The 15,932-nt window shown below is 48.5% G+C and overlaps 1 protein-coding gene across 4 annotated transcripts in view; it reads right to left on the bottom strand.

The window, feature by feature from the left end:
• Positions 1–15,932, bottom strand: part of EFR3B (EFR3 homolog B) — a 305,942-nt gene that overhangs the window by 75,175 nt on the left and 214,835 nt on the right. For 3 of the 4 annotated variants that reach the window (XM_063915063.1, XM_063915062.1, XM_063915064.1), the window contains 5 exons: positions 15,742–15,863; positions 12,511–12,660; positions 11,958–12,110; positions 9,901–10,035; positions 8,725–8,803 (listed from right to left, as the gene is read on the bottom strand). In XM_063915063.1, coding sequence (XP_063771133.1) covers positions 8,725–8,803; positions 9,901–10,035; positions 11,958–12,110; positions 12,511–12,660; positions 15,742–15,863 — 639 coding nt within the window. The remainder of the gene's footprint in view (positions 1–8,724; positions 8,804–9,900; positions 10,036–11,957; positions 12,111–12,510; positions 12,661–15,741; positions 15,864–15,932) is intronic. The other variant, XM_063915065.1, reaches the window with a different exon arrangement.

Raw genomic sequence — 15,932 nt, 5'->3', positions numbered from 1 at the left:
TCTGTCCATGCTGCTACAGCACTACAAATCCAAACCGACGCAATTGCCGGTCTGAGTATCGTACCAGAATGTGTGTAAATGGACTTCAAGGTAACCTCCTGCTTGCGGTCCGCAGGATCCTTGAGGGTAGCCGTATCTTGGGATGGCAGCGCTATCTTTTTTTATAAGCGTGTCAATGCTTTGTCTACCTTAGGGGAGGATTCCCACCGTATTCTGTCCTTTGGCGGGAAAGGATACGCCATAAGAATCCTTTTGGGAATCTGCAGCTTTTTGTCTGGAGATTCCCAAGCTTTTTCGCATAATTCATTCAGCTCATGTGAGGATGGAAAGGTGACCTCAGGCTTCTTTCCTTTATACATGTGTACCCTCGTGTCAGGGACAGGGGGTTCCTCTGTGATATGCAAAACATCTTTTATTGCAATAATCATATATCGAATACATTTAGCCACTTCTGGCTGTAATTTTGCATCATCGTAGTCGACACTGGAGTCTGAATCCGTGTCGGTATCTGTGTCAACTATTTGGGATAGTGGGCGCTTCTGAGACCCCGAAGGTCCCGGCGACATTGGGACAGACATGGGTTGACTCCCTGACTGTTCCCTAGCCTCAGCTTTGTCTAATCTTTTGTGCAATAAATTTACATTAGCACTGAAAACATTCCACATATCCATCCAGTCAGGTGTCGGCGCTGCCGACGGAGACCTTATATTCATACACTCCCCCTCCTCCTTAGGTGAGCCTTCAACCTCAGACATGTCGACACACGCGTACCGACACACCACACACACACAGGGAAGCTCTTTTCTGAAGACAGGTTCCCCACCAGGCCCTTTGGAGAGACAGAGAGAGTATGCCAGCACACACCCCAGAGCTATATGACCCAGGAAAAATACAGAATGTTTACCCAGTAGCGCCTTTATGTATGTATATGCGCCAATTATGTGCCCCCCCCTCTTGAAAACCCTCTGTCACCGTGAGTAAGAAAGGAAGAGTCCGGGGAGCTACCTCTCAGCGTTGTGCTGTGGAGAATATGGCGCTGTTGAGTGCTGAGGGAGAAGCCCCGCCCCCTCGGTGGCGGGCTTCTGTCCCGCTCAAAATTCTTAAAAACATGGCGGGGGCTCTTTATATACATGTACAGTGCCCAGCTGTACATGTATATATGTACTTTTGCCACAGGAGAGGTTTATATTGCTGCCCAGGGCGCCCCCCCTGCGCCCTGCACCCTTACAGTGACAGATGTGTGTGAGGTGAATGGGAGCAATGGCGCACAGCTACACTGCTGTGCGTTACCTCTATGAAGATCAAAATGTCTTCTGCCGCCTCTGAAGTCTTCTTTTCTTCTCATACTCACCCGGCTTCTATCTTCCGGCTCCGCGAGGAGGACGGCGGCGCGGCTCTGGGACGGACGGCGAGGGTGAGACCTGCGTACCAATCCCTCTGGAGCTAATGGTGTCCAGTAGCCTAAGAAAATGAGCCTTGAAACTCAGAGAAGTAGGTCTGTTTCTCTCTCCTCAGTCCCTCGATGCAGGGAGTCTGTTGCCAGCAGAGCTCCCTGAAAATAAAAAACCTAACAAAATACTTTCTGACAGGAAACTCAGGAGAGCTCCTTGAAAGCACCCAGTCTCCTCTGGGCACAGTAATCAACTGAGGTCTGGAGGAGGGGCATAGAGGGAGGAGCCAGTGCACACCCAGAACCAAAGTCTTTCTTAAAGTGCCCATGTCTCCTGCGGAGCCCGTCTATCCCCATGGTCCTTACGGAGTCCCCAGCATCCTCTAGGACGTTAGAGAAATTATTGTTTTAAAAACTATTTCCGGTAATTGAAGGTTCATGGGTATGCTAAGTATTGATGATACTAGGCCTAGACAGCCACGCTGTCAGTGCTTGCACACCAGCAGTGATAGTCATGTCACTGATTGTAATGACTTTATTTTGCTTCATTTGCCAAAAGATACAGTCAGCTCAATGCAAAAATTCCTTATTTTATCCTGAGACTAAGTGGTCATTATTTATAGTGCCCATGGGCCCACCATTCATTTGTGAGGCATGCTGTCACTGCGTCGGATGTACATCCTACTACACATAGAGGTGGTTTAGTCCTAGGGTGATAGCTAAGTACACCTTATACATCCTGGAAAAAACGGGACCAGTCAGAGGTAGAAGAGTCCTACAGGTCACATCCCGGCATCACAACAATAAAGGAGCTCTTCAATAACCTCGTGGCTCTTACCTGTAGCAGTTAGGAGGCAGCTGAGCACCTTCATTCTGGGGAGGAGGTTATTTTACTTTTTGCTACTTAATTCACCCTGACACCAACTTCATGCATACCATCCCTACTCGCGTACAGACAGGGCTATACATACAGCTCAGGCACTCCCACTCCTGTGTACAGACAGGGCTATACATACAGCTCAGACACTCCCACTCCTGCGTACAGACAGGGCTATACATACAGCTCAGACACTCCCACTCCTGTGTACAGACAGGGCTATACATACAGCTCAGACAATCCCACTCCTGTGTACAGACAGGGCTATACATACAGCTCAGACACTCCCACTCCTGTGTACAGACAGGGCTATACATACAGCTCAGACACTCCCACTCCTGTGTACAGACAGGGCTATACATACAGCTCAGACACTCCCACTCCCGCGTACAGACAGGGCTATACATACAGCTCAGACACTCCCACTCCTGTGTACAGACACTGCTATACATACAGCTCAGACACTCCTACTCCCGCGTACAGACAGGGCTATACATACAGCTCAGACACTCCCACTCCTGTGTACAGACAGGGCTATATATACAGCTCAGACACTCCCACTCCTGTGTACAGACAGGGCTATACATACAGCTCAGACACTCCCACTCCTGCGTACAGACAGGGCTATACATACAGCTCAGACACTCCTACTCCTGTGTACAGACAGGGCTATACATACAGCTCAGACACTCCCACTCCTGTGTACAGACAGGGCTATACATACAGCTCAGACACTCCCACTCCTGTGTACAGACAGGGCTATACATACAGCTCAGACACTCCCACTCCTGTGTACAGACAGGGCTATACACACAGCTCAGACACTCCTACTACTGTGTACAGACAGGGCTATATATACAGCTCAGACACTCCCACTCCCGTGTACAGACAGGGCTATACATACAGCTCAGACACTCCCACTCCTGTGTACAGACAGGGCTATACATACAGCTCAGACACTCCCACTCCCGCGTACAGACAGGGCTATACATACAGCTCAGACACTACCACTCATGTGTACAGACAGGGCTATACATACAGCTCAGACACTCCCACTCCTGTGTACAGACAAGGCTATACATACAGCTCAGACACTCCCACTCCTGTGTACAGACAGGGCTATACATACAGCTCAGACACTCCTACTCCTGTGTACAGACAGGGCTATACATACAGCTCAGACACTCCCACTCCTGTGTACAGACAGGGCTATACATACAGCTCAGACACTCCCACTCCTGTGTACAGACAGGGCTATACATACAGCTCAGACACTCCCACTCCCGCGTACAGACAGGGCTATACATACAGCTCAGACACTCCCACTCCCGCGAACAGACAGAGCTATACATACAGCTCAGACACTCCCACTCCTGTGTACAGACAGGGCTATACATACAGCTCAGACACTCCCACTCCTGTGTACAGACAGTGCTATACATACAGCTCAGACACTCCCACTCCTGTGTACAGACAGGGCTATACATACAGCTCAGACACTCCCACTCCCGCGTACAGACAGTGCTATACATACAGCTCAGACACTCCCACTCCTGTGTACAGACAGGGCTATACATACAGCTCAGACACTCCCACTCCTGTGTACAGACAGGGCTATACATACAGCTCAGACACTCCCACTCCCGCGTACAGACAGGGCTATACATACAGCTCAGACACTCCCACTCCCGCGTACAGACAGCGCTATACATACAGCTCAGACACTCCCACTCCTGTGTACAGACAGGGCTATACATACAGCTCAGACACTCCCACTCCTGTGTACAGACAGGGCTATACATACAGCTCAGACACTCCCACTCCTGTGTACATACAGGGCTATACATACAGCTCAGACACTCCCACTCCTGTGTACAGACAGGGCTATACATACAGCTCAGACACTCCCACTCCCGCGAACAGACAGGGCTATACATACAGCTCAGACACTCCCACTCCTGTGTACAGACAGGGCTATACATACAGCTCAGACACTCCCACTCCTGTGTACAGACAGTGCTATACATACAGCTCAGACACTCCCACTCCTGTGTACAGACAGGGCTATACATACAGCTCAGACACTCCCACTCCCGCGTACAGACAGGGCTATACATACAGCTCAGACACTCCCACTCCTGCGTACAGACAGGGCTATACATACAGCTCAGACACTCCCACTCCCGCGTACAGACAGGGCTATACATACAGCTCAGACACTCCCACTCCTGTGTACAGACAGGGCTATACATACAGCTCAGACACTCCTACTCCCACGTACAGACAGTGCTATTCATACAGCTCAGACACTCCCACTCCTGTGTACAGACAGGGCTATACATACAGCTCAGACACTCCCACTCCTGTGTACAGACACTGCTATACATACAGCTCAGACACTCCCACTCCTGTGTACAGACAGGGCTATACATACAGCTCAGACACTCCCACTCCTGCGTACAGACAGGGCTATACATACAGCTCAGACACTCCCACTCCCGCGTACAGACAGGGCTATACATACAGCTCAGACACTCCCACTCCCGTGTACAGACAGGGCTATACATACAGCTCAGACACTCCCACTCCTGTGTACAGACACTGCTATACATACAGCTCAGACACTCCCACTCCTGCGTACAGACACTGCTATACATACAGCTCAGACACTCCCACTCCTGTGTACAGACAGGGCTATACATACAGCTCAGACACTCCCACTCCTGTGTACAGATAGGGCTATACATACAGCTCAGACACTCCCACTCCTGCGTACAGACAGGGCTATACATACAGCTCAGACACTCCCACTCCCGCGTACAGACACTGCTATACATACAGCTCAGACACTCCCACTCCTGTGTACAGACAGGGCTATACATACAGCTCAGACACTCCCACTCCTGCGTACAGACAGGGCTATACATACAGCTCAGACACTCCCACTCCTGTGTACAGACAGGGCTATACATACAGCTCAGACACTCCCACTCCTGTGTACAGACAGCGCTATACATACAGCTCAGACACTCCTACTCCTGCGTACAGACAGGGCTATACATACAGCTCAGACACTCCCACTCCTGCGTACAGACAGCGCTATACATACAGCTCAGACACTCCCACTCCTGTGTACAGACAGGGCTATACATACAGCTCAGACACTCCCACTCCTGTGTACAGACAGGGCTATACATACAGCTCAGACACTCCCACTCCTGTGTACAGACACTGCTATACATACAGCTCAGACACTCCCACTCCTGTGTACAGACAGGGCTATACATACAGCTCAGACACTCCCACTCCTGTGTACAGACAGGGCTATACATACAGCTCAGACACTGCCACTCCTGTGTACAGACAGGGCTATACATACAGCTCAGACACTCCCACTCCTGTGTACAGACAGGGCTATACATACAGCTCAGACACTCCCACTCCTGTGTACAGACAGGGCTATACATACAGCTCAGACACTCCCACTCCCGCGTACAGACAGGGCTATACATACAGCTCAGACACTCCCACTCCTGTGTACAGACAGGGCTATACATACAGCTCAGACACTCCCACTCCTGTGTACAGACACTGCTATACATACAGCTCAGACACTCCCACTCCTGTGTACAGACAGGGCTATACATACAGCTCAGACACTCCCACTCCTGTGTACAGACAGGGCTATACATACAGCTCAGACACTCCCACTCCTGTGTACAGACAGCGCTATACATACAGCTCAGACACTCCCACTCCCGCGTACAGACAGGGCTATACATACAGCTCAGACACTCCCACTCCTGTGTACAGACAGGGCTATACATACAGCTCAGACACTCCCACTCCTGTGTACAGACAGGGCTATACATACAGCTCAGACACTCCCACTCCTGTGTACAGACAGGGCTATACATACAGCTCAGACACTCCCACTCCTGTGTACAGACACTGCTATACATACAGCTCAGACACTCCTACTCCTGTGTACAGACAGGGCTATACATACAGCTCAGACACTCCCACTCATGTGTACAGACAGGGCTATACATACAGCTCAGACACTCCCACTCCTGTGTACAGACAGGGCTATACATACAGCTCAGACACTCCCTACTCCCGCGTACAGACAGGCCTATACATACAGCTCAGACACTCCCTACTTCCGCGTACAGACAGGGCTATACATACAGCTCAGACACTCCCACTTCCGCGTACAGACAGGGCTATACATACAGCTCAGACACTCCCACTCCTGTGTACAGACAGGGCTATACATACAGCTCAGACACTCCCACTCCTGTGTACAGACAGGGCTATACATACAGCTCAGACACTCCCACTCCTGTGTACAGACAGGGCTATACATACAGCTCAGACACTCCCACTCCTGTGTACAGACAGGGCTATACATACAGCTCAGACACTCCTACTCCTGTGTACAGACAGGGCTATACATACAGCTCAGACACCCCCACTCCCGCGTACAGACAGGGCTATACATACAGCTCAGACACTCCCACTCCTGTGTACAGACAGGGCTATACATACAGCTCAGACACTCCCACTCCCGCGTACAGACAGGGCTATACATACAGCTCAGACACTCCCACTCCTGTGTACAGACAGGGCTATACATACAGCTCAGACACTCCCACTCCTGTGTACAGACAGGGCTATACATACAGCTCAGACACTCCCACTCCTGTGTACAGACAGGGCTATACATACAGCTCAGACACTCCCACTCCTGTGTACAGACAGGGCTATACATACAGCTCAGACACTCCCACTCCTGTGTACAGACACTGCTATACATACAGCTCAGACACTCCCACTCCTGTGTACAGACAGGGCTATACATACAGCTCAGACACTCCCACTCCCGCGTACAGACACTGCTATACATACAGCTCAGACACTCCCACTCCTGTGTACAGACAGGGCTATACATACAGCTCAGACACTCCCACTCCTGTGTACAGACAGGGCTATACATACAGCTCAGACACTCCCACTCCTGTGTACAGACAGGGCTATACATACAGCTCAGACACTCCCACTCCTGTGTACAGACAGGGCTATACATACAGCTCAGACACTCCCACTCCTGTGTACAGACAGTTCTATACATACAGCTCAGACACTCCCACTCCTGTGTACAGACAGGGCTATACATACAGCTCAGACACTCCTACTCCGCGTACAGACACTGCTATACATACAGCTCAGACACTCCCACTCCTGTGTACAGACACTGCTATACATACAGCTCAGACACTCCCACTCCTGTGTACAGACAGGGCTATACATACAGCTCAGACACTCCCACTCCTGTGTACAGACAGTTCTATACATACAGCTCAGACACTCCCACTCCTGTGTACAGACAGGGCTATACATACAGCTCAGACACTCCCACTCCTGTGTACAGACAGGGCTATACATACAGCTCAGACACTCCCACTCCTGTGTACAGACAGGGCTATACATACAGCTCAGACACTCCCACTCCTGTGTACAGACAGGGCTATACATACAGCTCAGACACTCCCACTCCTGTGTACAGACAGGGCTATACATACAGCTCAGACACTCCCACTCCTGTGTACAGACAGGGCTATACATACAGCTCAGACACTCCCACTCCTGTGTACAGACAGGGCTATACATACAGCTCAGACACTCCCACTCCTGTGTACAGACAGGGCTATACATACAGCTCAGACACTCCCACTCCTGTGTACAGACAGTGCTATACATACAGCTCAGACACTCCCACTCCTGTGTACAGACAGGGCTATACATACAGCTCAGACACTCCCACTCCTGTGTACAGACAGTGCTATACATACAGCTCAGACACTCCCACTCCTGTGTACAGACACTGCTATACATACAGCTCAGACACTCCCACTCCTGTGTACAGACAGGGCTATACATACAGCTCAGACACTCCCACTCCTGTGTACAGACAGGGCTATACATACAGCTCAGACACTCCCACTCCTGCGTACAGACAGGGCTATACATACAGCTCAGACACTCCCACTCCTGTGTACAGACAGGGCTATACATACAGCTCAGACACTCCCACTCCTGTGTACAGACACTGCTATACATACAGCTCAGACACTCCCACTCCTGTGTACAGACAGGGCTATACATACAGCTCAGACACTCCCACTCCTGTGTACAGACAGGGCTATACATACAGCTCAGACACTCCCACTCCTGTGTACAGACAGGGCTATACATACAGCTCAGACACTCCCACTCCCGCGTACAGACAGTGCTATACATACAGCTCAGACACTCCCACTCCTGTGTACAGACAGGGCTATATATACAGCTCAGACACTCCTACTCCCGCGTACAGACAGTGCTATATATACAGCTCAGACACTCCCACTCCTGTGTACAGACAGGGCTATACATACAGCTTAGACACTCCTACCTGTATTGAGTACATGACGATCTTGAAGCATCGCACAGCGAAGATCTTGGGCTCCCATAGAGAATGGTTATCCAGATGCCTGAAGACACAGATTATATTGGGGTGAGAGGCATGATCGGTAATGCCACCAAAAACAGATATTTGCGTAGTAATACTAAACTAAACCTGCCGCCATATTGTGGCTGCCCCATTGCCCATGACAATACATGTTTTAAATTACTTAGGAAGCAGTCCCGAGGCACTGAGGCACCAGCAGTCATGTGATACTATATTACATTACATTGAAGAGTACGGGCCAAATGCAATAGCCTGCAGGACCCGGAAAGTGCAGACATGTCAGTGATTTAGTTGTAAGATTGGATTTGCCGTGTCATTTATCTATCAATTCCTTCTTTTTCAATCTGAATTTAAACACAATTTAGCGTCCTCTTTCTTTCAGCCCCATAGTAAAGTCTCAGATGCCACCTTCTTTTTAGTTTCTAGATTACAGCTGGTTCAGCCTATTCATCATGGCGCACCGCTGGAATTGGGGTGGTGTGAGCAGTCCATAGATTGGAAATTAAACAATATATAATAGGGACGGGAGCAATTAATATATACAGAGATTGAATACTTCTACAGAAACTAATTAGGTAGTGTGTGATGTGCAATTAGAAAACACAGTTGTGTCTGCTTGAGAGAAATGTCCACCTTCAGATAACTTTGACATATCCCATGTATTGTATTCACATTTATTACTGTCAGACTGCACTGAGCTACGACGTCAGCCAGTAATCATTACAATACTATCTACAGAGCAGCAGGGCCGTCTTGTCTGCATTGCAGGCCCTGGGCCCTCATGTGGCCCTGCGTCGTCTCAATATGCTTCCATGCGGTGAATGGTTGTCAGCACTTTGATTGGTGGATAGCTTCAGCCATCCACCAGTCAGCATGCTGAAAGCCGTTCACTGTCCGGGTGCAGGCTGGGAGGCAAGTAAAGAATGCTGCACTCTGATTGGTGGATAGCTCCAACCAACCACCAATCAGCATGCTGACCGTTATTCACTGTCTGGCTGCAGGTTGGGAGGCAGGTACAGAGGCTCCGCCCACCCCTGCACCATCTAACTGGATGGTTCTACAACTAAAGGATAATTATGATAGCAGGAGGCTCTGATGTACGTCTGGCAGGCTACTTACATGAGGACCGGCTTAATGGCGTTCTTGATGTTCCCATAGGCCGCCCGCCCCAGTAGCTCTCTCAGACACCTCTCGGCGAGCTCGGCCGGGTTCTCCTTTTCTTTCTCTGTGCTTTGCAGCGGAGATGGCGATCGGCTAAAAAGTGGCAAGAAACACGTCATGCAGGGACTCACACTGACCCCTAGAGGGCACCCTAACATCCAGCCTTATACCAACAGGACTTTTTTTTCCATATGGAACACGTCGTGCCACAATATTTTTGCCTATTGAATGAACTTGGTGAATAGGAGCCGGGTGTCTTAAATCAGCCTCCTGTACCCTCATGTGTGTCAGTGTAGGACTTTATCTAGTACAATGTATAAAAAGATAGCTAGACTCTGGCTGGTTGCCCTTGACAACGCCTCCCATTGTCCCTTTTAGAATATATCATAAATCTCCGTCTATGTGTTTATGTCCTATATACAATACTCATTACATTCCGGTTAGAAGGCGACGCTAAGATAAAGACGCTGTGTCTAGCTAAGAGCGATTTCCCTATGACAAGGTGTAAACGTGATAGTTCAATTAGTACATAGGGGAGCGGAGCATGCAATTGCTGAAGTGGGCGCCCCTTCCTGGAGGGGTCAGGGGGCTCTTTACGCAGTTATTTTTATGCCTTGTCCCAACGTGCAAAATATCACACAGCCATATGCGCAATTACTGACTCCGCCGCAGCTGTGCGCATTTACCAGCTGGGAGTTAGTAGCGTAAGACGCACCTATTAGAATGTTTAGCGATATTGCTGCATTAGATTTGTTAATGGTTTAGTCTATGGGCTGTGTAAGCAGTTACACATCTCTACCAAGGCCACAGTAAGTTAATAGAGAAGGACTCAAAAGATACAGAAAGGCAGAGGTTAAACATTCATTCAGTCACCTGACAGGAAACATGCATACATTTATATTCCAAATCAATTTAACAGTTGGTCTCTTTCTTTTGTTTGCTCTCATTTATACCAGGTATTTTACTCTGTCTCTTTCAGCGGGCTGGAGAGCTGTGCTGGAGGGGAGGGGGTCAGATGGGGATGGACAGGTAAGATGTATAGAGGTGTGCTGGAGGGGAGAGGGTCAGATGGGGATGTACAGGTAAGATGTATAGAGGTGTGCTGGAGGGGAGAGGGTCAGATGAGGATGGACAGGTAAGATGTACAGAGCTGTGCTGGAGGGGAGAGGGTCAGATGGGGATGGACGGTAAGATGTACAGAGCTGGGCTGGAGGGGAGAGGGTCAGATGGGGATGGACAGGTAAGATGTACAGAGCTGGGCTGGAGGGGAGAGGGTCAGGTAGGGATGGACAGGTAAGATGTACAGAGTGGGCTGGAGGGGAGAGGGTCAGGTAGAGATGGACAGGTAAGATGTACATAGTGGGCTGGAGGGGATAGGATCAGGTAGGGATGGACAGGTAAGATGTACAGAGTCGTGCTGGAGGCGCTAGGATCAGGTAGGGAAGGACAGGTAAGACGTACAGTGCTGCGCTGGAGAGGCCAGGGTCCAGTAGGGATGAACAGGTAAGATCTACAGAGTTGTGCTGGAGGGTCTAGGGTCAGGTAGGGATGGACAGGTAATATGAAGAGTCGTGCCGGACAGGTGAGGGTCAGGTAGAGATGGACAGGTAAGACATACAGAGCTGTATCTGGAGGGGCTAGGGTCAGGTAGGGACCAACAGGTGAGATGGACAGAGCTATGCCGGAGGGGCTAGGGTCAGGTAGGGACCAACAGGCGAGATGGACAGAGCTGTGCCAGATGGCTAGGGTCAGGTAGAGATGGACATGTAAGATGGACAGAGCTGGGCTGGAGGAGCCAGGGTCAGGTAGGAAGTATGGAGGGACAAATAGGGAGGTATAGGTAATGGAGGAGTGGACACAAGTTTCTGGCCATATCTGTGTGGAAAATAAGAAACCGTGAGGGTGAGAATTCGGCCAACAAGTATAATTGTGGATTGGCTTACAAAGTGCTAACAGACAGAGGATAATATAGCAGATATAACAAGCTGTACTGCTCTGGGGACCTGAGGACATACCTCAAGGGTCTTCCACCTATGGCAGGCCCTTTCCCCATCAGGATAAGCCCTCCAGTGCTCTGTGGCTGCCAGGTCATAGCTGCACCCAGGACAATGGAGAAGGACGAGACAGGCAAGGCAGACAGGTGCAAAAACACAGGCGAACCGACAGAGCTAGGGATGCAAGAAACAAACAGGTACAAAGATAGTAGCCAATGGTGGACGAGCACAGGACAAAAGGCTGAGCCACAGGCAGGAACACAGGCACGGTTAGCACAGGCTGGGGGGTGTGGTGAGTTAGAACACAGTAATCAGGTAGAACCTGGGTGGCTGGGACCAGGGTCAGGTCAGCAGAATAAGTCAGTTTGTGACGGCCCTTAGAAGGGCTGGAGGCTGCTGGGAGGAACTGGGCACGGGGTTACAACTGGAGGTCAGTGCCAGTCAGGAGTTTCACAATGCCAGCAGGAGAGGCAGCAGAAATGGGGCATCAACATCAACATCATATGGCTCAAAGGACCACCTGTGGGTGGAGCATAGTTATGCCACGCCCATCTATTTCCCCACCCTGCATTACCTCTCCGTGTCTTCCATGTGTTGGAGGTTATACAGCAGTGAGGGCACAATCTTATCCATGTGCTGCGGGTCCCAGATGTTGGCCTGAAGTTCATCATTGACCGTCTTCCTGACAACACCCTGAAGTCCTTTAATTCCCGCCATTCGGATCCTTAAAGTCAAAGAATACAGTTGAGCATGCAAGGGTTTGGTGAGCAGACAGACAACCAGCAATACGGTGCTCTAAAGGGCACATCATACCTAACGTCAGTAGAGCGTGCTCTCTGTAATTTAAATCTGTCACTGGAGCTCTGTGTATTGTAGGTCAGTCAGTAGAATGCTCTCTATATGTCACTAGAGTGCTCTCTGTAATGTAAATCTGTCACTGGAGTGCATTGTGTATTGTAGGTCAGTCAGTAGAGTGCTCTCTATATGTCACTAGAGTGCTATCTGTAATGTGTATCTGTTACTGGAGAGTTTTGTGTATTGTAGGTCAGTCAGTAGAATGCTCTCTATATGTCACTAGAGTGCTATCTGTAATGTGTATCTGTTACTGGAGAGCTTTGTGTATTGCAGGTCAGTCAGTAGAATGCTCTCTATATGTCACTAGAGTGCTATCTGTAATTTGTATCTGTTACTGGAGAGCTTTGTGTATTGCAGGTCAGTCAGTGGACTGCTCTCTATATGTCACTAGAGTGCTCTCTGTAATGTATATCTGTCACTGGAGTGCATTGTGTATTGTAGGTCAGTCAGCAGTATGTTCTCTATATGTCACTAGAGTGCTATCTGTAATGTATATCTTTCACTGGAGAGCTTTGTGTATTGCAGGTCAGTCAGTAGAATGCTCTCTATATGTCACTTGAGTACTTTGCGTATTGTAGGTCAGTCAGTAGAATGCTCTCTATATGTCACTAGAGTGCTCTCTGTAATGTAAATGTCACCGGAGTGCATTGTGTATTGCAGGTCAGTCAGTAGAATGCTCTCTATATGTCACTAGAGTGTTCTCTGTAATGTATATCTGTCACTGGAGTGCATTGTGTATTGTAGGTCAGTCAGTAGTATGTTCACTATATGTCACTAGAGTGCTATCTGTAATTTATATCTTTCACTGGAGAGCTTTGTGTATTGCATGTCAGTCAGTAGAATGCTCTCTATATGTCACTAGAGTACTTTGCGTATTGCATGTCAGTCAGTAGAATGCTCTCTATATGTCACTACAGTACTTTGCGTATTGCAGGTCAGTCAGTAGAATGCTCTCTATATGTCACTAGAGTGCTCTCTGTAATGTAAAGGTCACTAGAGTGAATTGTGTATTGCAGGTCAATCAGTAGAATGCTCTCTATATGTCACTAGAGTGCTCTCTGTAATGTAAATGTCATCAGAGTGCTTTCTGTATTGCAGGTCAGTCAGTAGAATGCTCTCTATATGTCACTAGAGTGCTTTGTGTATTGCAGATCAGTCAGTACAATGCTCTCTATATGTCACTAGCGTGCATTGCAGGTCAGTCAGTAGAATGCTCTCTACACAGTATGTCACTAGAGTGCTGTCTGTAATGTAAATGTCACTAGAGTGCTTTGCGTATTGCAGGTCAGTCAGTAGAATGCACTCTATATGTCACTAGAGTGCTCTCTGTAATGTAAATGTCACTGGAGTGCACTGTGTATCGCAGGTCAGTTTGTAGTATGCTCTATATATGTCACTAGAGTGCTTTGCGTATTGTAGGTCAGTCAGTAGAATGCTCTCTATGTGTCACTAGAGTGCTCTCTGTAATGTATATGTGACTGGGGTGCTTTGCGTATTGCAGGTCAGTCAGTAGAATGCTCTCTATATGTCACTAGAGTGCTCTCTGTAATGTAAATGTCACTAGAGTGCTTTCTGTATTGCAGGTCAGTCAGTAGAATGCACTCTATATGTCACTAGCGTGCTCTCTGTAATGTAAATGTCACTGGAGTGCACTGTGTATCGCAGGTCAGTTTGTAGTATGCTCTATATATGTCACTAGAGTGCTTTGCGTATTGCATGTCAGTCAGTAGAATGCTCTCTATATGTCACTACAGTACTTTGCGTATTGCAGGTCAGTCAGTAGAATGCTCTATATATGTCACTAGAGTGCTCTCTGTAATGTAAAGGTCACCAGAGTGAATTGTGTATTGCAGGTCAGTCAGTAGAATGCTCTCTATATGTCACTAGAGTGCTTTCTGTATTGCACGTCAGTCAGTAGAATGCTCTCTATATGTCACTAGAGTGCTCTCTGTAATGTAAATGTCACCAGAGTGCTTTCTGTATTGCAGGTCAGTCAGTAGAATGCTCTCTATATGTCACTAGAGTGCTTTGTGTATTGCAGATCAGTCAGTACAATGCTCTCTATATGTCACTAGCGTGCATTGTAGGTCAGTCAGTAGAATGCTCTCTACACAGTATGTCACTAGAGTGCTGTCTGTAATGTAAATGTCACTAGAGTGCTTTGCGTATTGCAGGTCAGTCAGTAGAATGCACTCTATATGTCACTAGAGTGCTCTCTGTAATGTAAATGTCACTGGAGTGCACTGTGTATCGCAGGTCAGTTTGTAGAATGCTCTATATATGTCACTAGAGTGCTTTGCGTATTGCAGGTCAGTCAGTAGAATGCTCTCTATGTGTCACTAGAGTGCTCTCTGTAATTTAAATGTCACTGGGGTGCTTTGCATATTGTAGGTCAGTCAGTAGAATGCTCTCTATGTGTCACTAGAGTGGTCTCTGTAATGTATATGTCACTGGGGTGCTTTGCGTATTGTAGGCCAGTCAGTAGAATGCTCTATATGTCACTAGAGTGCTCTCTGTAATGTATATGTCACTGGGGTGCTTTGCGTATTGTAGGTCAGCCAGTAGAATGCTCTCTATGTGTTTTGTGCATTGTAGGTCAGTCAGTAGAATGCTCTATATGTCATTAGAGTGTTCCTGTAATGTATGTGTCACTAGAGTGCGCCCTGTAATGTATGTGTCACTAGAGTGCTCCCTGTAATGTATGTGTCACTGGAGTGCTTTGCGTATTGCAGGTCAGTCAGTAGAATGCTCTCTATATGTCACTAGAGTGCTGCCTGTAATGTATATGTCACTGGGATGCTTTGCGTATTGTAGGTCAGTCAGTAGAATGCTCTCTAAGGCATATTGAGGCTAGATATATGAGGACACATCTGTATTTCCGTATATAGAATGTACTAAACGGTCTCAGCAGATCATACCAGGATAGAACATGACGCTACGTGACACTCACTTAGACCTGATCTCCATATCCTCACAGCTGGAGTGGCACATCTCACTGAAGCGGGACACGAAGAAGTCGTAGCTCCTGTGGTAGGATGGGGTGTCCTCCTCGATGTTAGAGAACTTCACAAACTGCAAGACAACAGAGGAGGCACACGAGGTACGGTCAGTCCAGGGCTCGCTCATGCCTCGCTCGCTGAC

Source organism: Pseudophryne corroboree, chromosome 4 (assembly GCF_028390025.1).
Source record: "Pseudophryne corroboree isolate aPseCor3 chromosome 4, aPseCor3.hap2, whole genome shotgun sequence".
NCBI classification, from domain to species: Eukaryota; Metazoa; Chordata; class Amphibia; order Anura; family Myobatrachidae; genus Pseudophryne; species Pseudophryne corroboree.
This window is presented reverse-complemented; position numbering and strand designations above follow the sequence as displayed.